This window comes from Candida jiufengensis (assembly GCF_024610255.1).
Source record: "Candida jiufengensis strain CBS 10846 chromosome Unknown scaffold9, whole genome shotgun sequence".
NCBI classification, from domain to species: domain Eukaryota; kingdom Fungi; phylum Ascomycota; class Pichiomycetes; order Serinales; family Debaryomycetaceae; genus Lodderomyces; species Lodderomyces jiufengensis.
Window position 1 is genome coordinate 185402 of NW_026261554.1, and position 27324 is coordinate 212725.

Genomic DNA, 27324 nt, shown 5'->3' on the forward strand with positions numbered 1-27324 from the left:
CTCAAGTTTTACTTTAATTGAATATAAATGAAGTAATTTGAAACATTAATTAGAAAGATGAATTAATTTAAACACGTATCATATAGACAAATTTAAAAATATTACATAATAAATTACATAATTAACATTACCTGTATTATATAATAATTATATAATTTAATAAGGGAATATTACATAATAATATAATAATAATTTTTAACCAATTAATACAGAAAAAAAAAAGACTCATTTTTAAAAATTTAAAATTAGCAAACTAAATTTTTTTTATCTCTTTTAAATTTCTCTCTATTCTATTTTTTTTTAATTTTATTAAAGTCCAATTTTTTTAATTATTAATCACATCTTTCCTTTTTATTTAAATTACTACTTCTATTTTACCCTTTGTAATATCATCTTTTTACATTTACCAAGAGGGTTTAAACATCATATCATATCTAATTACTTAATATATAATTTAAATATTATATATCACATCATTATATAAATTAATCTTTCAAGAAAAAAAAATTGTTCCCGTAACAAATAGACGATTTTTTTTAATTAAAACCAACAAAAAAAAATAATAATTAATAATTTAATATTAATCCTCCCCTATTTTTTTTGACAACCAAATTATATCAATTACATTTTAGTCAATACAACCACCTATCAATAACCACTACCATAACCCCAATCACAATTACTACTATAGCCATTGTTTAAATATTAAATATTAAACAACAAATATCAAATAATAAATTTATAAATACATCACTCACATACATAATGTCAACAGATCATCAAGAAGCTGATATTGATTCAATAGTTGATAGATTATTAGAAGTTAGAGGTTCAAGACCTGGTAAACAAGTTTCATTAACTGAACAAGAAATTCGTTATTTATGTACAAAAGCAAGAGAAATTTTTATTCAACAACCAATATTATTAGAATTAGAAGCTCCTATAAAAATATGTGGTGATATTCATGGTCAATATTATGATTTATTAAGATTATTTGAATATGGTGGTTTTCCTCCTGAAGCAAATTATTTATTTTTAGGAGATTATGTTGATAGAGGTAAACAATCTTTAGAAACTATTTGTTTATTATTAGCATACAAGATAAAATATCCTGAAAATTTTTTTATATTAAGAGGTAATCATGAATGTGCATCAATAAATAGAATTTATGGATTTTATGATGAATGTAAAAGAAGATATAATATAAAATTATGGAAAACTTTTACTGATTGTTTTAATTGTTTACCAATAGCTGCAATTATAGATGAAAAAATTTTTACAATGCATGGTGGTTTATCACCAGATTTAAATTCAATGGAACAAATAAGAAGAGTTATGAGACCAACTGATATTCCTGATGTTGGATTATTATGTGATTTATTATGGTCAGATCCTGATAAAGATATTACTGGTTGGTCAGAAAATGATCGAGGTGTTTCTTTTACTTTTGGTCCAGATGTTGTTTCACGTTTTTTACAAAAACATGATATGGATTTAATTTGTAGAGCTCATCAAGTTGTTGAAGATGGTTATGAATTTTTTAGTAAAAGACAATTAGTTACATTATTTTCTGCACCAAATTATTGTGGAGAATTTGATAATGCAGGAGCAATGATGTCTGTTGATGAAAGTTTATTATGTTCATTTCAAATTTTAAAACCAGCTGATAAAAAACCAAGATTTCAAAATTCAAATGTAAATTCAACAAATAGACCAAATCAAGCTCAAAGAAAACCTAAAAAAGCAACAAAGTAAAAAATCTAGTGAAATAATGGATCTATTGTTTATCCTCATAATTTAAGGCAATTGCTTTTTTTATAATTTTTTTTTTTTGCAACCAATTTTTAAATCATTATTAAATCATTATTATTATTAATACTACAAATACGATCTACCATCAATTAAATCAACATATTAACAACCAATTACAATTAATACAAGTAATACATAATCAACACTACTACATTCCTTTTAATTAAAATCATCAATCCAACAACTCAACTATCTGCATAACTTACAACAAACTACAATCATATACACCTAAACCTACTAAACACACTAAACCAACTCAATATTATTCATCACCAACGAATAACAAATTTCACTTCAAAATAATTTGTATTATTATCTAAAATTTTTTATCAAAAAATAAATAAGTTGGTATTTTAAATAAAGAAACAATTTACTAAAAGTTAAAACTTATAGATTTTAATCCATCTTTTTATATATAGTTTTTTTACAACTTTTTTGTATATTAGTAAAACTGCTGTATATTAGTAAAACTTGTTCGGTAAAATGATTTAAATTTTTAATACCATATATATATATATTACGATAATAGTAAATTGAAGAGATAAGATATTGATTGTTTGTTGTAAAGATTGGTTATGCTGTTGGGCAATTTTTTTTTATAATTTACATAATTTTCAATAGTTTAATAATGTTTATAATAGTTTTGTAAATTTGTTTTCAATTTGGTGAAATTAGGAGACTAGTTGAGACTAGTTATTAAGAGACGGTTGAGAGCGATGTTGTTCAAATTTTTTATAGCTTTTTTATATTTTTAATTACTAATTTATTAAATTTTAACTCAATTTCGAGTCAGTATCAAGTGCTTAAGTAACTAGAGTTAGCGTATTTTTAACATGATCATTATTTATTTGGAAACTAATTTATTACCTTGTTTTTATTATTTAGTTCATATTGTGTGAGTTTCCTTATTGTTTTTAGCGAATACATATCTTAATATACGTTTTTATTTTATAATTTTAATTGAATTTCTGTAGTTTACTCTCTTAATATCCGGTCACTTTAGTCAATTTATCTAGAGTATTTGACGTGATGATACATACCAATTTAAAATTGGTTGCAAAAAACGATTTGGAAATTTTGGTTGCAAAATCAGCTAGGGCTCTAGCCCTTGACATTTGGTAGTTTGCAATTTTAGCATATAACTACTATAATAAATTTAACCTCATATACATACATAGTGCGCACTAAATATTACAATATATTATTAATTATATTTATATATTTTTTTTTCAAAAATTTTTCAGATATTAATTAATAAAAGCACATACATTACATAGAGTCAAAATGGTATGTCTCAGTTAGGGAATGGATATCATTTTGTTCAAGGAAATTAGAGGATTGGAAATAGAGTATATTGGAAGTTGAATAGGGAAAGTTCAGTAGGGAAAGTTCAGTAGGGAAAGTTCTGCACAAATTTTTCAACATATTATTATCTCAAGATTAGGAGTAATAAAGAAATAGCATTAAGGATAATATAATGTTCGAGAAGTCATGTTTTGAATGTATAGAGATCAATTTAGCAGTACTGTCATATTCAAATCAAGAGTATTTAATTTAGATTATTTATCAAAATATGGATTAGAAAATTTATGAATAACAATATTATATCCCAAAGTGGAGAGGATTGAAAGGATGAAAAATTAAAAAGAAGACCATAAACTAGAGTAACAAATTGGAACTAGTTTTGATAAGAATTGAATAAATTATTTAGAATTTTTCTACCTCGACAAACTTCAGAAAATAACAATCTACAAAGAACTATCCAAACAGACTTCTTTCGACGAAAACCCATACCCCATTAATTCCTCAGTAATGATATCCAAAAACAAAACATTCTCGAAATATACAAAATATATACTAACATCCACACTTTTATAGGTATTAGTCCAAGATTTATTACATCCAACTCCAAAAACAGAATTACAAAAATATAAATTAAAAACTCTTGTACAACAACCAAGATCATTTTTTATGGATGTTAAATGTCAAGGATGTTTAAATATTACTACTGTATTTTCACATGCTCAAACTTCAGTCACTTGTGATTCTTGTTCTACTGTATTATGTACTCCAACTGGTGGTAAAGCTAAATTAACTGAAGGTTGTTCATTTAGAAGAAAATAAGGGAAGAGCTTTTTGGTGAGGTGGAAAAGGTGAATTTGATGATGGGAAGTGAAAAGAAAAAGAGAGGTTTAATTGGTTAAGTCATACTTTTTTGGTTTAAAAGTTTTGTATCATATATAAAGTTCAAACATTTTTAATATATAAAAATTTTAAAATACTGTAAAATAGAAAAAGTAATGATGTTGTAATGATGTTCTTATTGTATTTGTCAATTGAAAAGTGAACTCTACGAAATAAATATTATATTTTATTAATTCTTATGCATTAAAAAACCGATCTTATTAAAATATTAACTTATAATTTATAAAATTTAAAGTTTTGATTTAACATTTCTAACAACTTCATCAATTGCATGAGCTACTTTATCAATATTATGTTCATTTAATCCAGCAACTGAAGCTCTTCCACTACTAACCAAATAAACACCATGTTCTTTTTCTAATCTTGAAACTTGTTCTGGTGTTAAACCAGTAAATGAAAACATACCAGTTTGATCAGTTATATGATTCCATTTTCCAGGTGTACCTAATTCTTCTAATTTATTTCTTAATTCTTTTCTCATTTTTTTAATTCTACTTGACATTGTAATTAAATCTTTTCTCCATTGTGAATATAATGAAGGATCATTTAATATTGCACTAACTATTTTAGAACCATAAGCTGGAGGATTTGAAATTTCACATCTTATAATTAAATTTAATTGTGATTTTATTGCGTTATTTAAATTTTTATCATGAGTAGGTAATATAACATGAATTGCTCCAACTCTTTCACCATACATACCAACATTTTTAGCAAATGATTGACAAATTATAATTGGTGAAGTTATAATTTTTTCATTTATAGCTTTTCTAATAGGATAAGCATCTTTTTCTAAATCACCACTTGCAAAACCTTGATATGCAGAATCAAATAATATTATATGTTTTTTAGCCTCTAAAGCTTTTAAAATTTCATCCCATTGATTTTCAGTTGGATCTAAACCTGTTGGATTATGTGCACATGCATGTAAAAGAAAAATTGATCCATCTTCTGCTGTATTTATAGTATTTAAAAATCCTTTTAAATCTAATGATTTTGTTGAATTATCCCAATATGGATAACTTTTAACATTTAAACCTAAAGTTTCAAAAACTTGTTTATGATTTGCCCATGTTGGTTGTGAAATATATATATCTTTTGATTTTTGATAAAATTTTTTTAAAAACACACCAGCTAAATGTAATGCACCAGTTCCTGATAAAGTTTGTTGACTTATAATTCTATCTTCTTTTATAGCTATGGAATCATCACCTAATAAAACTTTTGCTGCTGATTTAAAAAATGGTTCATATCCACTTATTGATAAATATTCATGATTATAATTTGGATCTTCAATTAATTTTTTTTCAGCTTGTTTAACAGCTGGTAATATCCAAGGTTTACCATTATTATCTCTATAAGCTCCAATACCTAAATCAACTTTATCTGAACGAGAATCTTGTGAAAATCTTGCTTTTAAACCAAATAATGGATCAGGTGGTAATTCAGTTAAATTTGTAAATAATTCAGCCATTATTGTCGGGGATTAGTAGTTATAAATTGGTTGTAAATTGGTTGTAAATAATAAACCCTTTTTGATAAAAATGAATTAAATTCCCTAAATTTTTGTTATCATAAAAATTCCCCCAGTAATTCTTATATAAATAGAAATTAAATCTTGTTAATTTTTGTGGTGTAAATAAAAAAAAAGAAAGGTAGTGTAAATTTGACACTTCCATTCATCCATTATATTACAAAGATTTGCACAAGATAATAAAATTGAGGGGTAGAAATAAATACGAGATAATATTAATATGGTAGCAGTAATTTGAAAAATTAAAAATAGATCGGTTATAAAATGGCTCATATTCCAAAATTCATTATATAATAAAATTATTTTTATCTAGTTATAATAAAACATTTAATATTATATAAATCTAACGGTTGAGATTTAAAAACTAAAGAACTCAAAAGACTTCTTTGGGAGTTTAATTGTTATAAAAAAGATTATAGAGTTAATAACCTTCCCTCAAAAATAACAATTTTTTTAATCGGAAGAATTTAATATACTTGAATACACACAACATTACAGTTGCACAAATTTCATCAAAAAAGTAATACGGTTTATTACGGCTCGCATAATTTTACTTTAATTTTTAATATTTGATTAACCCCAGATTTTTAAATTCTTGACTTGTAGTTGTTTCTACAAATCTATTACTGTAATCTCAAGGAAATTTTAAAGATACGCTTAACTACTCTCTGTAATATTTGAAATAAAGAATTGATCACATTTAAATTAGAAATGGAGTAAAACTATTTTGACTTTTAATGAAAGATCTCTTTATTTGTTAACCTTTTATCATAATAGAATAAATTATTGTAGTTAGTAATATTTACTATTGTTTTTTTTTATTTCAATTGTAATTATTTTGGTTGCAAAACTAATACTAAAAATATCAAATTATTTAATTATTTATTATTCAGAATTATATTATAAATCCTTTTGTAAATAATTTATAAATTTCACTAATCAACTTTTCTTTTTTTTTTTTCATTCAAGATCTAACTTTTCTGTTGTTCCTATTTGAAAATATAATAGTTTCTACATCTATATAAAAATTATTTTAAAAATTACACATATCCTTCACTTTCGATCCAATAAAGTGATACCAAATACTAATTACATTCACTTTTAAATGCTCTTTAACTTGAGCCTACTTATAAGATTTTAAAGAAATATTTAAAAAAATTGAAAACTAGGATTGCACAGTTTATATGGATTATATGTACCTGAGAGGGTTTGAGCTGCTGGGATGAAAAAAAAAAAGGGTTTATGCCAAAATACTTCAAGGAAATAAATATTCTAATAAGTTGACATTACTAGATATATATCACAGTCAGATCAAAGTACAATATAGAGTTGTGAACTTCATCGAATTACTTCAATGACCCTTATTTTAATAATTGAACCATTTTTTTATCTTGACTCATTTTATGAGTCGTATTTCTTTTTTTAATTTTTGAAACACACTAAAAAAAAAAACTGAAAAATTTACAACCAAGTCAAATAGATCATTTAATTTAAACAAGAAGACTCGCACAATTACAAATGTCATCGTTCGGTACATTATTCAAAGTCACAACATATGGAGAATCACATTGTAAATCAGTAGGATGTATAGTTGATGGATGTCCACCAGGATTAAAACTAACTGAAGAAGATATTCAACCACAATTAACAAGAAGAAGACCAGGTCAAAGTAAATTATCAACACCAAGAAATGAATTAGATGCAGTTGAAATTCAAAGTGGGACTGAAAACGGTATAACTTTAGGAAGTCCGATTGGAATGATGGTAAAAAATAAAGATCATAGACCTGGTGATTATTCTGAAACTGATTTATATCCAAGACCAAGTCATGCTGATTATACTTATATACAAAAATATGGATTAAAATCAGGTTCAGGAGGTGGTAGATCTTCAGCAAGGGAAACTATAGGAAGAGTTGCTGCTGGTGCAATTGCTGAAAAAATTTTATCAAAAATAAATAATGTTGAAATTGTTGCATTTGTTTCTTCAATTGGAGAAATTTCAATGAATCGTAATCCACAAGATTTTCAATTTCAAAATATATTAAATACAATAACAAGAGAAGAAGTAGATTCAGTTGGTCCAATAAGATGTCCAGATGCATCAATACGAGAAGAAATGGTTAAATTAATTGAAAAATATAGAGATTCAAAAGATTCAATTGGAGGAGTTGTAACTTGTGTTATTAGAAATTGTCCTATTGGATTAGGTGAACCATGTTTTGATAAATTAGAAGCAAAATTAGCTCATGCAATGATGAGTTTACCAGCAACAAAAGGATTTGAATTTGGTTCTGGATTTATAGGTACAACTATTCCTGGATCAAAACATAATGATTTATTTATTTATGATGAAGAAAATAAAAGATTAAAAACTAAAACTAATAATTCAGGAGGTATTCAAGGTGGTATATCAAATGGTGAAAATATTTATTTTTCAGTTGCTTTTAAATCTGCTGCTACAATAAGTCAAGAACAAGAAACAGTTACTTATGATGGTAAAAATGGTGTTTTAGCTGCAAGAGGTAGACATGATCCAAGTGTTACTCCAAGAGCTGTTCCAATTGTTGAAACAATGGCTGCTTTGGTTTTAGTTGATCAATATTTAATACAACAAGCAAGAAAAACTACTAGAAATTTATTAGAGTAAGTTTTCAATGCATTTTAGTAAATAGAATTAAATTTTAAAAAAAGTTCAGTAAATAGATTTTTTAATAACGAAATATTTAATATTTTTAGTTTTCAATTTTTATTCAATTTATACAACAGATTTAACTTCAAAAAATCTTTTTAAATAGTAGATTTGAAAAATAGAATTAACAGCAACAACCAAGATTTGAAAAACAGACCACCATTTAACTCTTGAATTTGTTGATTCAGCAGTATTTCTATGAGTTCTTTCTCTTATAACTAAATAACCTTGTTCAGCTTTAACTTCATCAGTTAATTGACTTAATCTTTGAATAGCATAATCTAAAGTATTTGATTTTGGATCATTTACATCAACATATACAACACCATGAATATTAAAACTAACATCTAAATCAACTCTTGAACTTAATTCATTTGAAAAACAATATTGATATTTTCCATTACTTATAGCAGTTATTTTTTCATCACCATGATCAATTTTTGATTTTTTTAATAATGTTGAACCTTGTGGTGAAGTTATATAAAATTCTATATCATATTGTTCTGAATTATGAGGATCTCTTGAACCAACTTGAAATGATATTGCTAATTCATCATTTTTTTTTAAAGTTTCGAAAAAACATTGTTTTCCATATGGTTGTAATAAAACATTATGGGATAATATGGATGTGAAAAATATGAATAATGTAATTAATAACTTCATTTTTGGTTGAATTGAGGTTATGAAGTGAGTTTATGATAATTGATTGAAGGTTGATTGAAAAATTTATTGACAGTATTTTTTTTTTGATTCCCTTTACGTGTAAAATTTTAATTTTGTACTACAACTTTATAATTATTATAACGCGTTATATTTAGCGAAGTAGAGCTACCAAAAGAGTAGGCTATATCGACCTAAATTTTTGATTATGGTATTTACAAAACAACAAATTATATATATTGATAATTTAGAATTAATACTAAGGTCAAAAATGGATTCCAATCCAACTCTCACCATTTTAATGACGATGGGAAATCTAATTTATTTGAAATTTTGTCGGTTATTGTTGAATTACAAAAACGTAAGGATGATAAATAATTTAGACTTTTAAAGTCTCCCATGATTTCATTTAATGTACAATCCTAAGTTCTTATTTTATTTGTAGTCGGTGAGACTTTATTGAAACCAAATGATTCGACCCCATAGTGACATATATTTAATTCTTTCCGTTTTGTTGAATGACATATATCACCTTTAGAACTAGTTTACCTTTTGTTGCAGCCCAGTATGAGATTTTGATCAGTGATGGTAATACATAAATACATAATTATGATAATTTATAGTTCTTTATTCTTTATATACAAAAACTATAAATTATACATTATTTAATCCACCCTTTCAACCACGATGAATTGTGATATTAAGAAGCCGATTACCTTTTAAACCATAGGTGCAAGTAGCGTGAATCAAATTAGGGCAAAATTCCGATAAATCATTGATCAATATGCCATCATTTATAATTTCATTACGATTTTTAGTAATTATATTTTTTAAAGAAAAATATTCTAAATAATAACAATTTTCAATATTAATTGAAGACAAATCATGAATTGGATTTAAATCTAATGATAAATTTGTTAGTGAACTTGGAAATTCAATTTCTTTTAAAATATTACTTGTAAATTTTGAGTTTTTAATATTTAAATACTTGAGGTAAGTCATATGTTCAAAATCCCCAATTACCTTTTTGATTGTTAATTTGTCAAATTCTATTGCATTAACACTTCTGGATATTTGATTTAAATCTAAGTTATTGAATCTATATTGAGATACTTTTAAACTTTTTAGATTTTTTAGATGATTAAAATCACCTCTTAATAATGGTCTTCCTTTTGTAGCACATAAATGTAAATCTTTAACCAGTGATTGAATATCATTTAAACTATTTTGTAAATGTATATTAGTGACGTTTAATGTAGTTAATTGACTCAATTCAAATAAATTTGAAATATTTACTTTAACTTTACTATCACCAGTTTCATAAAGTTTGATATTTTGAATACATTTAGGTAAAGTAATTTCAAAAAAGTTGATACTAGAATAAGTATAATCTATTTCTAACTCTTTTAAAAAATTGAAATCAATTGAATTATTGAAATGATGAAATCTTGAATCAAAAAATTTAGAATCCTGAGAATTATGTAATTTTAAATACTTTAAATTTGGTGGTAGTTTAAATAAGTCAGATGAATCATCAAACCCGGATAATTTGAGTAGTTTTAAATTTTGCAAATTTTCCAATTGATCTACCCCTATATTAAATATTGAATAATCCACTGTTAACTGTTTTAAGCTTGTTGGAAACTTAAAATCATCAAAATCCATTTCCTTACCACCTAGTACGGAAATAGTTTCCAATTGATCACCGGTATGTTCAATAAGTGAATCAAAATCAAATTCTCGAATATTATTAATCTTAATGGATTTTAAATATGGTAAATCATTTCCGATACTTAATACGTGGTTTGGTAAGTATAAAATTTCTAAGTTAATTATATTTGATGGTAAAATATTATTTCTAAATAAATTCACACACCCTCCTTCATCTTCATCAATAAATTCTATATTGCCTGGTTCAAGTTCTAACATTCCTTCTGCATTTGAGTAAAATTCTTCCATTACATGAATCTCAGGAGTTTTGAAATAGAATGATGAGTCAATAATTAATGACTCTAAAGTCTTTGGCAAACAATGACTATTAATGGTAAATAATTCGAAACAATCCATAAGTTTTAATGATTTTAATTGTTCAAATTTTATTAAATCATCAAAATTTGAGATACCAGTATTGTATAGTTCTAGCTCAACTAATGTGCCTGGAAATCTGATTTGATCTAAGAAAGTAAATGAAGCAGGATTATCTAGAACCGATGGCCAATATTCATCACGATCATAAAAACCATCAGTGACAACTAATTTATTCAAGTTGGTCAAGTAACTAATATCTCGACCTTCACCCATGCCACGAGATACAGTAAGTTTTAGTTCCTTTAAGGCTTTGGGGAGTGTCTCGGATCCATAATCAAAGTGATCCTCTATATCTATTGATGTGATATAAACTTTTGGGATTGGACTTAACATTTTGGCTTCATCTGTTCTTTCTAAATTCAATGAATTAATTAAAAATGAATAATGATCTTCTATATAATCATTATTACCATTATCAAAGTGATCTTCCACTACTGAATTATTTAACGCAATTTCCATCCTATAAAGATCGATAGGATCAACTTTTATAATTTTCGTAACTCTAAAATTATTTAAAATAAATTTTAAATCAACAAGTGAATCATTTTCTTCAAATTCAATTTCAAATGATGAATTCTTTAAATTAATATTTTCTGACGAATTAATGAATTTGGCTTCATATATAGTCTTAAAATTTTTTAAAGTACATTCAATTAAATCAGGTACAAAATTATAAAGATAACACATTCCAATAAAATTATCTACGTTTCCTTCATGTTGCGTTAACGCTGATGCATTGTATTCATTTTCTATTGTAAATTTTGGAATTTTGAACTTTGCAACTAAAGTTTGTATGGATGGATTCTTTAACAATTCTCCAAGTATATCATCATCATCTACGAAACTTATTATCTTCTCAACTATATTGATTGGTAAATATGGTCTCTTTGTCTTGAACATATATCACTTTATCATTCAAGTAACAATATCATCAACGTGGTGGATAATTCCAACATTTAAATTTTGGTTGTAAAATAAAAGATGAAATTAAATTACACGTAAAATAATTATTATGTATAATATTAATTTGTGCCCTTACATATTTGAAACCAAAATAGAGCACAAAAACGTAGTGTAGACAAAATTAGTTACTGAACTATAATATTTGTTGTATCGCAATCCATTGAATCAGTAATGGTTCCCATTAAGTATATTCTTAGGTCCTTCTGTGAATAGTTCGATGACTTGTGACTTGACTCTTGTCTATACTACGTTAGATTGGAATTCAAAGCGAAATCATTAAAATTTTGGATGCAAAATATTTATCAATATAATATAGAAAACTTTAAATATTCAAATCAACAAACACTATCCACCAAAGAATACAAAAACATCACGACTTTTAACACCATAAGAACAAGAAGCTAACCACATATTAGGACAATACTCTTTAATATCTTTCATTAATATATCATCATTAATAATCTGATTTCTTGTTTTAGCAATTAATTTACGAAGACTCAAATGACGTAATAATGAGCAACTTTTGAGGTTAACTAATGCTAGATCCAAAATTGGATTTTCATCCAAGTCTAACCATTTTAATGATGGTGGGAATTCTAGTTTTTTCAAAATGTTATTGGTTATTCTTGATTTACTTAAACGTAAGGATGATAAATAAATTAGGTTTTTGAAGTCCCCCATAATTTCATTCATTGTACAATCTTGAATTCTTATTGTCTTCATAGTTGGTGATATTTTACTGAAATCAAAAGACTTAATTCTATAGTGACATAAATCTAAGTCTTTTAATTTTGTTAAATGCTTTATATTACCTTTAAAAACTGGTTTACCTTTTGTTGCAACCAAGTATAGAGTTTTGATCAGTGATGGTAACTCATTGGCACTATTTTGTAAATGAACATTGATTACATATAGCTGATCTAATTGATTTAATTCTGAAAGATTCGAAATTTTCACCTTTATTTTATTTTCACAATAATCAAGAATTTTTAATTCGAGTAAACTTGTTGGTAATTCAATTTCAAAAATTTGTACAGATGAATAGGTATAATCTAATTCTAAAACTTTCAAAAACTTAAAATTATTTAAATTGTCAGTTAGCCTAGTATCAAAATATTTTATTTCATCTGAGTCAAGAATTCTCAATGAAATTAAATTAGGTGGAAATTCAAACTTGGTACCTTCCTCATTTCCTAAAAGGTTCAACTCTTTCAAATTTATCAAATCACCAAATTGTACTTCACCATCGTATGTAAGTATCTCCATACTTGTTGTGAATTTTTGAATAGTTGATGGAAGTTTTACTTCTCTAAAATCAATTGCATTCTGACCCTTCAATGACATAGACTCCAATTTACTTCCAGCATTTTTAATGATTGGAGGCAAATCAATATTCCAAGTATTTTCAATAATTACATTTTTTAGCAGATTTAATTCATTACCAATAGTTAAGTTATGATTTGGCAAATTTTGAATTTCTAAATGAGTTAGATTTGGAGGTAATATATCATTTTTAAATAAATTCAAAACTCCAATGTTATCAACTTCTATTCTATTTGTATCAAATTCAAGTGCATCATCTAAAGCATTCCAAAATCTTTCCATTATCTCATCTGACCTACCACTAAAATAAAATGCAGAATTTATTGTTAAACTTTTTAAAGTTTCCGGTAAACAAGCACCATTTATAGTGAAAATTTTAAAACAATCCATAATTTTTAATATTTTTAAATGTTGTAATTGACCCAAATCATCAAAATCCGAAATGTCAGCATTGAATAACTCTAATTCAACCAATGTTTCTGGAAAAGTTATTTGGGATAATGAAGTAAGTGAACTAGGATTTGGTGGAAATGGCATCCAGCCTTGATGACGATTATACCAGCCTTCAGTAAGAACCAACTTTTTTAAATTAGTCAAATATCCAAACTCAAGGTTATCATTCATTCCATTGCTAATAACAAGTTTCAATTCTTTTACAGTTGTAGGAAATTTCTTATTTTCATAATCAAAAAAATCAGCAATATTAATTGAAGTAATATAAACTTTTGGAATTGAATTTAATTTTTTAGTTTGCTTTGATCTTCTTGAATTCAACAATGTAAGCAAAAATAAGTAATGATCCTTTAAATAGTCATTATTCTCATTGTTAAAATTATCTTCTAAAATTGAATTATTTAAATGTACTTCAATTTTATAATAGCTGGAAAATTCATTACTAATTCTAAAAAATTTTGAAACTCGAAGATTATTCAAAATTATTTCTAAATCAACAACTAAATCATCATATTCAAATTCAATTTCAAAACAAGAATTTTTTAAATTAATAATTTGCAAATCATATAATTTTTTTAAATTCTTTAAATTACACTCAATTAAATCAGGTACAAAATTATATAATTGACAAATTTCAATAAAATTATCTATAGATCCTCTATGTTGAGTTAAACTTGACGAATTATCTGCATCTTGTATAATATAAATTGGAATTTTGAAATTTGCAACTATTGATTGTATAGATGGATTTTCTAATAATTCTCTTAATACATCTTCATCATCAATAAAACTTATTATTCTTTCTACTATATTAATTGGTAAATGTGGTCTTTTGATTGTTGACATATATTATCAATTGATTTAATATCTCCAAGTTTAGAACTTCCCCAACATTTAAAATTAGGTTGTTAATTAAAATGTAATATACAAAAAATGATAAGTAATGTGGTAGAAATTGAATAAATAATAATCAATACACTTTATATAATTATTAAGAAAAAAAGAATAGGTAGTATTACTTAAGAATAACAAGAAAATTATAACCACAATGAGAATCAATGATGATTTCTTAACGAGATACGAGAGGTAATGCACGTAATTAAAGGTGGTTTTTTCTGAGTTCTCCTGTTTATGATAGCCATACTATTCAAAGAACTAGTTTTATTTTCTTCTATGTGTTTACTTTTTTATTATCTAAACAGTTTCGATGTTTCAAATTTTTGATTTATTTTCAATATCATGATCATTAAAAGCATAATCAACAGCTAATTCACTTAAAAATGGATACATTTGAGCATAATTTTTTGCACTCGAACTTGATGCATTACCTAATTTAACTCTCATTGCTATACCTTGAGTAATAATACTTAATCTCACAAGACCAAAAGTATGACCAACTTTCCATAATTTTATTGGATTATTTGAAAGATCATGCGGGTTCCATTTTATTAATTTGTTGTAGTTTTGTAATTGTGATAACAAGAATTCTTGTGATTTAATATTTTCTATGCCCATTTCATTTTTGGGATCTTGATATATTATTTTATTCATCTGTTTAGGCAATTGAAATGGTTGGAAAAAATTAGATAAGTCAAAAAGTGGATTTCCTATAGTACAAAGTTCCCAATCTAAAACACCACAAACTTTTTTAGTTTTGGGATCAAATAAAACATTATCAATTTTGAAATCACCATGTATCAAAGTTAATTTCGCTGGATCTTGTGGTGCATTTTCTATGAACCAATTGATTAATTTATCAAAATTTGGGATTGGATCAACATGTTTCGATTGTAAATTATGAATATTTGTTAATGTTTTAATTTGTCTTTTAAAATAACTTGTAGATTTTAATTTCTGTATATTCTGAAATTGTGGGAAATGTTCAGCTGGTAAAATTTCTAATAATTTTTCAACATCTAATTTGTGAATTGCCACTATTGTATTTATTATTGATTTGTAGTAAATGTCTTTTTCGCTGTTTGAAAAACCAGGCATTGATGGATTTTTAACTTGTAAACCTTCCACATAATCCATTAAATAAAACACATAACCAATCACAGATTCATCTTCACATAATAAATGAACATTTGGAACAGGTACTTTAAAATCTTCCTCCCCTATATCATTATTTAATTGATTTATACCATTTATAATAAAAAATTCTTTTTCAATAGCATGAGCAGTTTTAGAAATTAATTTTGCATTTTCACTTGGTTTTCTTCTCAATACAAATCTTGAACCTTGAGAATCCTCTAAATAATAAGTTGGATTGGATTGTCCAAATGTAAATTGTTTTACTTTGGTGAATGATCTTGGAATAGTTGCATTGAAACCAATATAAGATTTTGAAGATGATTTATTAACTTTTGATAAATAAGTCTTCAAGTTGTCTAGATTTATTGGTGATCTAATATCTGTTAATGAAGGTGGTTCGGCCATTTCTAATTGTTCTTTAATTGTTGTCTTTAAAATGAAGAATTGTAGAAGATTATTGATTTAAATAAAATTTCAATTTATTTATTATTTTGTGGGGAACGGTTTTAAAATTGATTGAATAGTTTTTGTGACTACATATTTCAATCATTTAAAGCCGTTGTATAATATTTTAACATTTTAATCAATACGGATAAATTAATGATATAAATTTATCCATTCATTGATTTGAAGAATACGACGGGTAGTTATTATGTCATTATAAGGGGAATCTGTCATTGGTCTAAAAATGATAGGCAATCAAATCAAACGCTAAAAAAATCAGATCGAATTTGATATATCTATTATCTCAAAAATGGATGACATGAAGTTCGTTAATCGAGAACCGAACTTAAATTTTAATATTGGTAAGACTAATTGTTTGTTTTAATTTTCAAAGTGCTATTCAGGTGCTAATATGGAGCTATGTTAACATAAATTTATGGAATTATGTTTTATAACTGGTCGCTAAGTCTTGCTTGGTGTATGATATAACCGAAATGTGTTTTGGAAATCGTAATTGGTTGACACATCAAGTTCCAGTTAATCTGAATATCCAATTTAAAGAATTTAAAAGTGTATAAATTTATACTAAAATTGGTAAATAAGCTTTGGCTAGTAATCATAGTTTCTGAAGATCAGTCGAATAAAAACAAGTGCAATAGCATTGCATCGCTTGTCTAGTTCGAATGATTGTTGAAATATGAAATGAAATCAAATCAAAAGTTGCATTAGAATCAACTATTTATCTCCATCAGACAACCTGCCCACTCATAGTCATATATCTCAAGTGCCAAAGTCAAAAAGGGTTGTCAGTCAATTTTTTAGAACTCCAAATATCTGCTTCACTCCAGTGTCTATTTTAAATCACAGTCCAGTCATTTGGTTAAATTTGTACTCCAAAGGTTGGTTTTCAAGTTTAATAAAATTGTTTATTTGAACTCATTGGGTCGGAATAGCGTCTCGGGTAGTCAACTCATATTGTTTCCATATTTATGTGGGTGAAATGTCTCACTAATATTTCTCAATTCATAATGAATACTAAAATTTTGATGTTAGTAATGTAAATAAATAAATAAATAGTTCTACACTAGTATGGATAAAAGTAGTATGGATATAAGTAGTATGGATAAAAGTAATTTTCAGTGATCAATTGCAGAAGAAAAAAGTATACAAAATATTCTTGAATGGAAAAAATCGATCTGTATACATAAATGGCAAAATATTTGTTATGCTATCTTTTAGCTGCAAAATTTAAATAAGTAGTGTAAAAGCGTTGAAACATAATTATTGTGTTATATTAATAGAGTGTAGAGGATGCAAGATATTTATTGTAATTAAAGATGTATTATTTTGCTCTATAAATATTTTTTCAATTCTTAGCTTGTTGTTGTAATTCATTTAAAGCATTTTGATAAATTCTCTCATCATCATCACTAACATTACTAGCAACATCAAATTCAAAATTTTCAACTTCTTTATCATGTCTACTAACATCTTTTGAAAAAGTATTAAACCATTTCAATTCCCCCTTACCAAAAATAAAATTATACGCCGAACCTAATTGATTAGCTCTTGCAGTACGACCAACTCTATGAATATATTCTCTAGACGAGTTTGGTAAATCATAATTTATGACATCTGTTATTGTTGTTAAATCTATACCTCTTGCTATTAAATCTGTTGCTATTAAAATGTTGATTTTTTGGGTTGTAAAATCTTTTAAAATTTTCGACCTGATTGATGTTCTGTTATTTGTAGAATTTATGAATGCTACTATTATTGGTAAGTTAAGTTGATCAAAAATCAATTGTAGTAATTTAGATAGTCTAATTGATGATTCATTTGATTTCGTGAATATTAGAACGTTTGATAATTTAGATTGTGATATTAAGAATTTGACTAGTATTAGTGGTTTTATTGAATTTTTGGAAACTCCAAAATGTAAATTAAATTCAGATAAAGTTGATGGGATTGAAAATAATTCATTAACTAAATTTTGAGAATCATTGACTATAATTAGCCTCGGTTTATAAAGATCTAAATTTGCTAACTTACCAGCATCAGTAGTTAACGTAGCTGAAAAAATTAATTTTTTGGCTTTTATACTCCAAACATCTAAAATGTTGTATGGTTGTTGTTGTTCAAGTTTTGCTGTTAGTATCAGTGACCAATTTTGGAAAGTCTGATTCAATAGTCTATCTGCTTCATCAATTATTAAAAAACTCAAACTTGAAAGGTCTATTGAATTTAAGTTCAAATGTTCAACAAGTCTACCAGGTGTACTCACTATAATGTCTGGGATTGAATTTAGTAATTTGGTACTTTCCTCTTTTATAGATATGTCATTTTTCAAACTAACAATATTTAAAGTTGATCCTTGAGATAGTTGTAATAATGTGGCTCTAACTTGATTAATTAATGGTTTTGTAGGTACTAATATTATTGCTCTGACTCTCGGTACAATTCTATCATGTAATGCTTGTATTATAGGTATTGAATATGCTAATGTTTTACCTGAACCTGTAGATGCATTCACTAAAATATCTCCAAAGGCATCAGGCATAATTTTATTTTTCACAATTTCTGGTAACAATTTATTTAATAGACTAACTTGTACAGCAAACGCATTTGTAATATCTAATGATTTCAAGTTATCTAGTATAAAAGGTTCTAATTTATATTCTGAAAATGGTCTTGTTTCTGTTGGTAGTATATATTCTGGTTTTGCTAACCAATCCAAATTCTTAAGGTGATGTGAAGTTGATGATAGTTTTTTGTCTCTAGGTAGCTGGGGTTGTGGTAATGGAGCTAAATCTTGTTTTTCTATTGACTCTTCCTCTACTTCGTCATCGTCGTCTAGATTCTTACTTTGATTTGAAGCTTGTTTGAATTTATCAAATACTGATTGATGCTTTTTTGTATATTCTGAATCATTGAGTACGGGATTATCTATCTCCATTTTATCTGTAACCCCATTTTCATTCGTTTCTTCCTCCTCTGAGCTACTATCTTCTTGCTCTTCCATTTCTTCGTCGTCTTCGCTTTGGTCTGAGCTATCCTCCTCTTCTTCTTGTTTTTCTTCTTCTTCATCTTCTTCTTCTTCTTCTTCGTCTTCATCTTCATCTTCTACCGGTCTAATTCTCTTCTTTATATTTATTTTGAAATCGTTACCATTACTAATTGGTTTCACTCCTTCATCTGGATCATATCTAACCCCAAACATATATGAGACTTGAAATTAGTTGAAAATGTTAAGATCAAGAATTTTGTAATGTCTCATCTAACATAAAACAAACCCTCGTAAATTATTACACAAAAACAATAATATGAAAAAAAAAATCAGTAATTTTTCAATCAGTACGAACCAACTAACTCAAATCAAACCAAATCAAACCAACCTTATCAAACTAATCACAGTTCCACAGAAATAATGCATCCATCAATACAAATACTAAGTAGATCAGTATGGAAGGGTCCCCATATTGTTCCCTTACCCATCGCAAAAGCAATCCAAAACAAAACCAGTATAAGAACAAAAGCTCGTAATTGTACGATAATACCACAATTTATTGGATTGAAATTTGAAATACATAATGGTAAAGATTATGTTGAAGTTGAAATTACTGATGATATGGTTGGTTCTAAATTAGGGGAATTTGCACCTACGAGAAAGAGATTCATGTACAAATATTCTAAGAATTAGAAGGTCCTATTTGGGAGAAAAATTTATCCCAATTTTATGATGATGATGATAGACTACTTGTATATATATTGTACATACAAATTTACAATAAATAAATTTGGAAGATATAATTTAAATTTTAAGTTTCTATAAAATAATTAATCTAAATAAATTTTAATTTATCCACTCCCACCACGTCTTGGATTAAAATCATCTAATCTACTTTGTCTCAACTCTCCAGTTCTATCAATATTAGGCCAATTACCCCATCCATTTAAACGTATAATTAAAATAGTGGCATTATCATCTCCACCTACAAATTCAACAAATTTAATCACTTCCTGAGCACAAAATTGTGGATTTGCTTTCGAACCTAATCTCTTTTGTTGGGTCATTATTATATCTGCTATTTCTTGATCTGTTAGAATATTTGTTACTCCATCTGTGCATAATATTAAAAATAATTCATCACCTCCTAATCCTCCTATTGTGTGTTTTTTGATTTCTTCTGGTGTTAATTGTTTTGATATCTCTGTTGAATCTCCAACTACGAGTTGTATTATATCTGGTTCTGCTGTTACTCCGACTTCTTTGTAATCTATATCCCCAAATGATCTTGTATTGGCTAAAGCTATAAATCTTTCTTCTCCAAATGAATCAGTCATAAAGAAATTTGCAGCGTATCTTCTTAATCTTGTACTCTCCATGGGATTTGAAGGATGATGATCTTCAGTTATTCCATTAGCTAACCCATTCTTGTCAACTAATATTGCTCTTGTATCTCCCAAATGTGCTATTGTTAATTTTGAAATAGTATTCCTATTAAAATAATAATTTTCATAAAATGGTTGGAACTTTTTCTGAGAATTACAATATATAGTTTGTAAAAAAACTGATGTACACGTTGATCCTGATTTTGTTTCATCTTGGAAAAAATCATAGTCAGTTTTTAAAAAAGTTAAGGGAATTCTGAAATTTAGATCATCTTGTTCACATTCTTCTTTGAAATTTGTTAGTTTTAGGTAATTGTTCTGCCATGACTCAAATGTCTTCTCTCTATGTTTTGACCATCTTCTCCAATATCCCCCCACATTTTTAACATATTTCTTGATAAGGTCTTCCCTCGCCTTTTTTGTTTTAACTAACGAATCTCCATTTTCAACATTTTCAGCTAAGTTCTTAGTCAAAAATTCACTACATTGATCGCCACCATGTCCATCAAATATGTTAAAATTTAATATCTCTTTATCTTTTATTTTTAAAACTTTTGCACTATATTTATCTTCATTATAAGGTCGATTAATTCTGCTAGTTGCATGACCTAAGTGTGATGGACTTTTGAGTAGTTGTACTCTTAATTTACCTTGGGTTAATATATTAGTTTCACGTATTGGAATTGAAGGTGATCTATCAACTGCTGTAAACACTACTGAGTCGGATATTCGTCTTATAAAATTCAAGCAATATAGATTATAATTTTTTGAGACCTTTTTGCATTTCGATAGTATGTAAATTGACATCAATTGAGTAGATGTATGATAGTAGTGAGGTTGGCTTGTTAAATAATTGGTTGGAGACAGGTATTTGATGCCCTTTTTGGATTACAAACTCTATAGATAAAGTAAACAGAGATTGATTTGATAAATTATTGTTTTTGTAATCTTTCTCGGATTTTAATTTCCATCGCTTAAATTATTAGAATTTGATATTTCCGTTGCTACCAGTTCCTTCCCCACTTTAATTTGAAACATACTTTTTAGAATGATGAAACAAGATATGAAAATTGTGTTTATATTTAGCGAGAGTAACCAATTATTACAATTATTACATTTGCTATTGTTAGAAGTATTAAATTATCATAGTTATATCTAGCATCTCTATAGAATCAAATTTTCATTAGCATCATTATCATAATTAAAATCATCTAAAGGTTCATCTCTATAAGGTCTTTGTCGATTATTATTATTTTGGTTACTTACCAGATTATTACCTATAATTCCATTAAACGTATTGCTAACTTTACCCCAGAATCCATTTTGTGGTATGTTTAATGTTCCATTATCATAACCAGGTTCTTCTTCGATTGAAATATCAATTCTGTTAGCTAATGAAGATGTAAATTCTCTTCTATTTCTTTCATAATTTGCATCTGCTGGGTTTTGAAGATTGATGTTGTTGTTTGATAAATTGAATGGTCTCAATTGCATTTCTCTTTTAGACATTTCTCTTGATATAATTCTTTTTGCTTCAACTATTATTAAATCTTTTCTTTTACCGAAATCATCATTATCATTTTCATTATCTTCGTCAAATAAAATCCATGAATCGTATAAGTCTGCAATCCCTAATTTTCTTTTGAGTTTATCATATACATGAAACATTGCTAATAATACAGGAATTAAAATCAATCTTGGGATCCAATTATTTAATAAATTGAATAAGCCAGTTAAATGGATAGACTGTCCAAACCATTCTTCAAAAATTGATTTCCTACTAACAAATAATGTTATGAAATTATAACTCAATGGTATAGTCATTCTAGCAATATACATTGCGTACCAACATGCAGAAACTGGATCCGAATTATGAGGTACTAAATGATACATATTAAAGATTTTCAATTGAGTTAATGAATTTAATGCTGAAAATAACATATATGAAAAAAATAATGATAATATGATAAATTGTAAAATTGAGTAGTTATAGATACCAGTTGAATATATTAATACATTTAATAATGACAACTTTGTTGAATGAAAAAATTCTGATTGTAATATAATTAATGATGCTAATCCTAGAATAACTGCTGTAACTTTGTTCGCAGTGGGCCTTATATAATACCAATATATGAAATTAAATCTAGGACTCCATAAAACTTTATGATTATCAATTCTGAAAACTAGTTCCTTTGTGGAAACTGCATTTAATACATCTTCTAATCTCATGATTTTACCAATTAATCTATTAAATTCAGATTGATACCCAATTAGTCTATTCAAATTCAGATTGAAATCAGAGTTTAGTTTTGTCATATATGAATCATTCAATTGATCCCTATCAATATTTGTAGTATCATGTAGATATTGTTTTTCAACCTGCTCTTTAATTTCTCCAGGTATCGATTCATATAAGTTTAATATCCAATCTCTGTAATTAAAATCTTCTTCTGATTCACTTGTGTAATTTTGCTTCAAAATCAATACTTTCAATACATCTTCTCTAAACGATATTTTAGTATCTTCTAATTCATCAACTAATTTCGGTATTTTCAAATATTGATGATTCAAATCCTTCAAAACCGAACCTTGAATCCATTTATTCCTAGGTATACTAGTCAATCCATGACCCATTAACCAAGTCGCCAAGATTAAAGAATAAACATGAGCAATGGCAATAATCATTAATTTAATATGATTAAAATTTAATCCAACATCAATTAACAAATAAATTAAACCAATTAATGAAACACCCAACATTATTACCTGAAATTTTATATTTTCTTTGGCTGAATCCTTTAATTTATTTATTGGATCATTATGGCCTGATCTATAATATTCCAAAAGCATTGGTAATATTAACCAAGTTAACAAGAAAGTAATCCAATAATTTGATTTCCATATATATAAAATAACATTATCTGGTAATGCGAACCAATCGATATCATCTCCCAGTTTTGAGTTATGTGATACATAATCCATTGGTAATGTGAATATAATTGATAAGGGTATATAAACTCCCAAAGTTAATGGAATTGTTAGATATAATGGATATTTGAATATATTTATATGAAATCTTAGACCAAGTAATGATAGTAGTAGGATCAAAGTATAACATATTACCGGAACAACCCACATCTTGAATTGATTGATCTTTAAGTTGACAAGGGGCTGCTTGGTATAATTAAGTTTGATGAATGATTGATTATTTTCTTATACTACAACTTTGTTAAAAGAGTCAGACAGTCCAAGAATTAAATATTGACATGGTCGTTCAACTTGTTCAAATTTTGATCTTGAAGAAGTCTTGTTAGATAACGAAGGGCTTTATCAGTTTTATTTAGAATACAACATATTATCAGAGTAAATTAACCAAAATCAGCAGCTGATTAACCTTTAACAGATGCAAGTATAAATGATTCTTGCACGTAGTTAGCGTAGGAATTTGGAGCTCATCATATTTGTGGTGATGTTGATTCTACAACTAAAACCTTAAACTCCGTCTATGGGTGCTGAAATACAGAATGGTTATAAAATTAGCCTTATGTGTACAATTATTAAAGGTTCTTTTGTATTGTGATCCTTAGTTCACTAGTTCCCTCTATTCTAAATAAATCTTTATAAGAACTAAAATATTTTAATATCCTCAAAATTTAAAGTGTCAAAATATTACCGCAACTTAGTATCGGTTATAAAGCCATTTATATAACAATCTATTAAAACATATTATAAATTTATATCGCAATTCATCCTTAAAACATCTCCCTAAACTATCAATTATAAAATCAACTATTTCACAATACACATACTCAATTTAATATGTCAACAGAAGAGCAAGATTTAGCTACAGAAATAGATTTAGCAGAATCACCAAAAACTCAACCAGAGCCAGAATCATCACAACCACAACAAAAACCTAAAAAGAAATCAGTAGGATTTGCACCACCACCAGAAGAAGATTTAGAAGAACATCACGCCAACTTGAAACAAAAAGAACAAGATGAAATAAAATCATCACCATTCCACAAAATCCCACCTGAATTAGCTTATTTAGATAATCAACATATAACTTCTCCTAGACCAGTTCAAGATTTACTAAAACAACCAATACCAAATAGTAGATTAAGATTAACTGATTTACCTGATTTATCCAAGGCTAAGTTTTTCGATATTAAGGATCTTTCTGTACAAAATAAAGAAACTGAATTACAATTTCATTATAATACTTTAAACTTACCTACTTCTAGTGATAGTGTTATCGTTGATATAAAATTTGCATCTTTAAATTCATTTGACTTGTGTAAAATTAATCAATACTTACTAAATTTGAGTAATGTCAAAGTTGGATTGGGTTATGAATTTTCAGGTATTATAACTAATGTTGGTACAAATATGGCTAAACAATTTGCAGAGGGAGACTATGTGTTTGGTTTAATTGATCCTACTTCTAGAAGAGGTTCTTTGTCAACTAGTCAAATTATTTATCCTGGAAGAGATGTGTTGATCAAAGTTGATGAATCCATAATTAAACAAATCGAAGATATTGATATTAATTTAAAACCAGATGAAATTGATACAACAGGATTCGAAGTTGGAGAAGAAGAGACAGAAAATACTAAAGATCAAGCTGAACCTCCAACAGAGGAAGAAAGTCAAGAATCAAGTCCTGCAGACGATGAAGTTGTGTCTAAAACTAGTAAATTGTCATTTGACGAAAATAAACCATTATCACCATTAGCCAAATTTTCATCAATATCATTGTTATACAACCATTCAAAACAAATGATTCAACATTTGAATACCAAGAACACTAAAGTCAACATATTAATAAATGGAGCAGATACAAATATTGGATTAACAATATTACAAATATTATTATCAGAATATAAAAACTTTGAATTTTTAAATTTAATACTAGTTATACGAGAAAAATCAGAACAATACATGAACTCAATAATCAAAAATTTTGAAAAAAAATATTATGATCCATCCACCACCAAAAGATTTAAAATCGTAACTTTTGATATATTCAATAATGGATTATATTTTCCAGGTGAAAAAATCCCAATAAGTTACAAAAAACCTGATTTTTTCGCAACTGAAATTATTGATTCTTTACTTGTACCATATAATAATGAATTAATAAATGAATCAAATATCAACAATTACAAATTGGATTTATTCATAGATTTAATAGGATGTAAAAAATATTTCCAATCATCATCAACAAAATTCCACGAGATTGAAACTTTAAACTTACCATTCAAACAAAATATATCAGTATCAATAGAAAAACTATTCAATTCGTCAAAAAAGGAACCATTTTTAAACAAAATCTTAAAACCTAAAAAAACAGGATCAACAGTGGTAAGTGGATGTAAATTTTACCTTTCTGAACCAAGTTATCAAATTGATAAATTAATAGATTTTAATGAACAAAATTATTTAAATCCTTGGGTTAATAAATGGTCAAATTCTTTACTAAACAACTGGACAAATTATAATTATTTTGAAGAGATTTTTTTAAAAATTAAACCAGATTGGTGTACTCAAGCTTTAAATTTAGTATTGGAAAATAAATTAAAATTTAAAATTGATGGAATTCATGATTGGAGAAAAGATTATAAGAAGTATATCAAGAATTTGAAAGATAATGATGGTAAAGTTATTTTTAAAGTCGAAGATTTTTGAGTTGAATAGTTGCTCGATGAGTGGCTCTTGTATATATAGAGTGAAATTATGAATGAAATTTTATGAAATGTTAAGAGTCTCTCTTTTATAACACTTCCCTCAAAACTATTGAATTATGCTACCAACAAATGCAAGAGAATATCACACAAAGTCGGTAATACATACTTTACAGAGTAGAAAAGGATCTTGAAATCTGGAAAAATATGTATAGTATAGTTGGTAATCAAGCTAAACATGCCGTTGTACTTCAATTATATAATATTATTTTAGTTGAAAAGCAATGTGATTAATAATATTACTAAAAAAATAGATTCGGATTAATTTGGATCAATTCCTAAGATTTTATAAAATCTGTAACAAATGACACTACCATCCTTCATGTACCTTTTTTGAGTTAAAACGTCATTAAATTTTTGAAATATACGAAGAGATCAAGCGAAGCCACCATTCAAAGCGGTGACATATTTGTATGATCTCAGACATTAGCATTGTACGAGTCGTTGAGAATTACTTAAACAATAAAAAATTACAACATTAGTAAAGAATTCTTTGATATATTGACAGTTTTCATAGTTTAAAGAGTGAATATTTAAATCAACTACACAACAATCTTCCATCTTTTCTCACTTGTAATTCTGAGTATATATTATATATAGTATATATTAAATTAATGTAATCAACTATTGTAAGTGTTTATATTCTAATATAAAAAGGAGAAGGAAATAAAGGCAATTTATTTTTTTTTTATTAGTGAGGGAAAAAAAAAAGATCACTTATCTTATCATTTGATATTAATCATTAATACAATAATTTAATTAACAAAACATCATATTTAACTATATCGTTCTTTGACTATCATCGATACATCTAAAGCCATAGCAAGTCAAGATATTACTATTCACTCATTGTTTTATTTTAATCAATTTTCATTTGTAAACTTATTATATCTTGCCATTTGAATACCTTAATTAGATTTAGTAACTACTACATTTTTTCTTTGCTTTGAAGGTTACATTCAAATCAAACACAAT

The 27324-nt window shown here is 26.5% G+C and overlaps 13 protein-coding genes across 13 annotated transcripts; 5 read left to right on the top strand and 8 right to left on the bottom strand. All coding sequences in view use genetic code 12, as the record gives it.

Moving 5' to 3' along the window:
* Positions 1-765: 765 nt before the first annotated feature.
* On the top strand, positions 766-1755 carry GLC7 (type 1 serine/threonine-protein phosphatase catalytic subunit; the record flags this gene model as incomplete). Its single annotated transcript, XM_051766607.1, has 1 exon — positions 766-1755. One exon carries the CDS (start codon positions 766-768, stop codon positions 1753-1755), a length of 990 nt encoding a protein of 329 aa, XP_051622682.1.
* Positions 1756-3096: 1341 nt separating this feature from the next.
* Positions 3097-3936, top strand: RPS27 (40S ribosomal protein eS27; the record flags this gene model as incomplete). The annotated part of the gene is made up of 2 exons (XM_051766618.1): positions 3097-3099; positions 3691-3936. 2 exons carry the CDS (start codon positions 3097-3099, stop codon positions 3934-3936), a joined length of 249 nt encoding a protein of 82 aa, XP_051622683.1.
* Positions 3937-4246: 310 nt separating this feature from the next.
* On the bottom strand, positions 4247-5491 carry AAT21 (aspartate transaminase; the record flags this gene model as incomplete). Its single annotated transcript, XM_051766629.1, has 1 exon — positions 4247-5491. The coding sequence occupies one exon, from the start codon at positions 5489-5491 to the stop codon at positions 4247-4249; it is 1245 nt and encodes a 414-aa protein (XP_051622684.1).
* A 1578-nt stretch (positions 5492-7069) lies between these two features.
* On the top strand, positions 7070-8200 carry ARO2 (bifunctional chorismate synthase/riboflavin reductase [NAD(P)H]; the record flags this gene model as incomplete). Its single annotated transcript, XM_051766641.1, has 1 exon — positions 7070-8200. One exon carries the CDS (start codon positions 7070-7072, stop codon positions 8198-8200), a length of 1131 nt encoding a protein of 376 aa, XP_051622685.1.
* Positions 8201-8308: 108 nt separating this feature from the next.
* EMP24 (Emp24p) lies at positions 8309-8905 on the bottom strand (the record flags this gene model as incomplete). Its single annotated transcript, XM_051766652.1, has 1 exon — positions 8309-8905. The coding sequence occupies one exon, from the start codon at positions 8903-8905 to the stop codon at positions 8309-8311; it is 597 nt and encodes a 198-aa protein (XP_051622686.1).
* Positions 8906-9580: 675 nt separating this feature from the next.
* Positions 9581-11890, bottom strand: KGF54_000072 (uncharacterized protein; the record flags this gene model as incomplete). The annotated part of the gene is made up of 1 exon (XM_051766663.1): positions 9581-11890. One exon carries the CDS (start codon positions 11888-11890, stop codon positions 9581-9583), a length of 2310 nt encoding a protein of 769 aa, XP_051622687.1.
* A 408-nt stretch (positions 11891-12298) lies between these two features.
* KGF54_000073 (uncharacterized protein) lies at positions 12299-14575 on the bottom strand (the record flags this gene model as incomplete). The annotated part of the gene is made up of 1 exon (XM_051766674.1): positions 12299-14575. The coding sequence occupies one exon, from the start codon at positions 14573-14575 to the stop codon at positions 12299-12301; it is 2277 nt and encodes a 758-aa protein (XP_051622688.1).
* A 366-nt stretch (positions 14576-14941) lies between these two features.
* On the bottom strand, positions 14942-16168 carry KGF54_000074 (uncharacterized protein; the record flags this gene model as incomplete). The annotated part of the gene is made up of 1 exon (XM_051766685.1): positions 14942-16168. One exon carries the CDS (start codon positions 16166-16168, stop codon positions 14942-14944), a length of 1227 nt encoding a protein of 408 aa, XP_051622689.1.
* Positions 16169-17573: 1405 nt separating this feature from the next.
* On the bottom strand, positions 17574-19427 carry KGF54_000075 (putative ATP-dependent RNA helicase; the record flags this gene model as incomplete). Its single annotated transcript, XM_051766696.1, has 1 exon — positions 17574-19427. One exon carries the CDS (start codon positions 19425-19427, stop codon positions 17574-17576), a length of 1854 nt encoding a protein of 617 aa, XP_051622690.1.
* Positions 19428-19634: 207 nt separating this feature from the next.
* KGF54_000076 (mitochondrial 37S ribosomal protein uS19m) lies at positions 19635-19907 on the top strand (the record flags this gene model as incomplete). Its single annotated transcript, XM_051766707.1, has 1 exon — positions 19635-19907. One exon carries the CDS (start codon positions 19635-19637, stop codon positions 19905-19907), a length of 273 nt encoding a protein of 90 aa, XP_051622691.1.
* A 158-nt stretch (positions 19908-20065) lies between these two features.
* On the bottom strand, positions 20066-21406 carry PTC6 (type 2C protein phosphatase; the record flags this gene model as incomplete). The annotated part of the gene is made up of 1 exon (XM_051766718.1): positions 20066-21406. One exon carries the CDS (start codon positions 21404-21406, stop codon positions 20066-20068), a length of 1341 nt encoding a protein of 446 aa, XP_051622692.1.
* A 357-nt stretch (positions 21407-21763) lies between these two features.
* Positions 21764-23584, bottom strand: KGF54_000078 (LMBR1 domain-containing protein; the record flags this gene model as incomplete). The annotated part of the gene is made up of 1 exon (XM_051766729.1): positions 21764-23584. One exon carries the CDS (start codon positions 23582-23584, stop codon positions 21764-21766), a length of 1821 nt encoding a protein of 606 aa, XP_051622693.1.
* An 837-nt stretch (positions 23585-24421) lies between these two features.
* KGF54_000079 (uncharacterized protein) lies at positions 24422-26293 on the top strand (the record flags this gene model as incomplete). Its single annotated transcript, XM_051766740.1, has 1 exon — positions 24422-26293. One exon carries the CDS (start codon positions 24422-24424, stop codon positions 26291-26293), a length of 1872 nt encoding a protein of 623 aa, XP_051622694.1.
* Positions 26294-27324: the final 1031 nt, after the last annotated feature.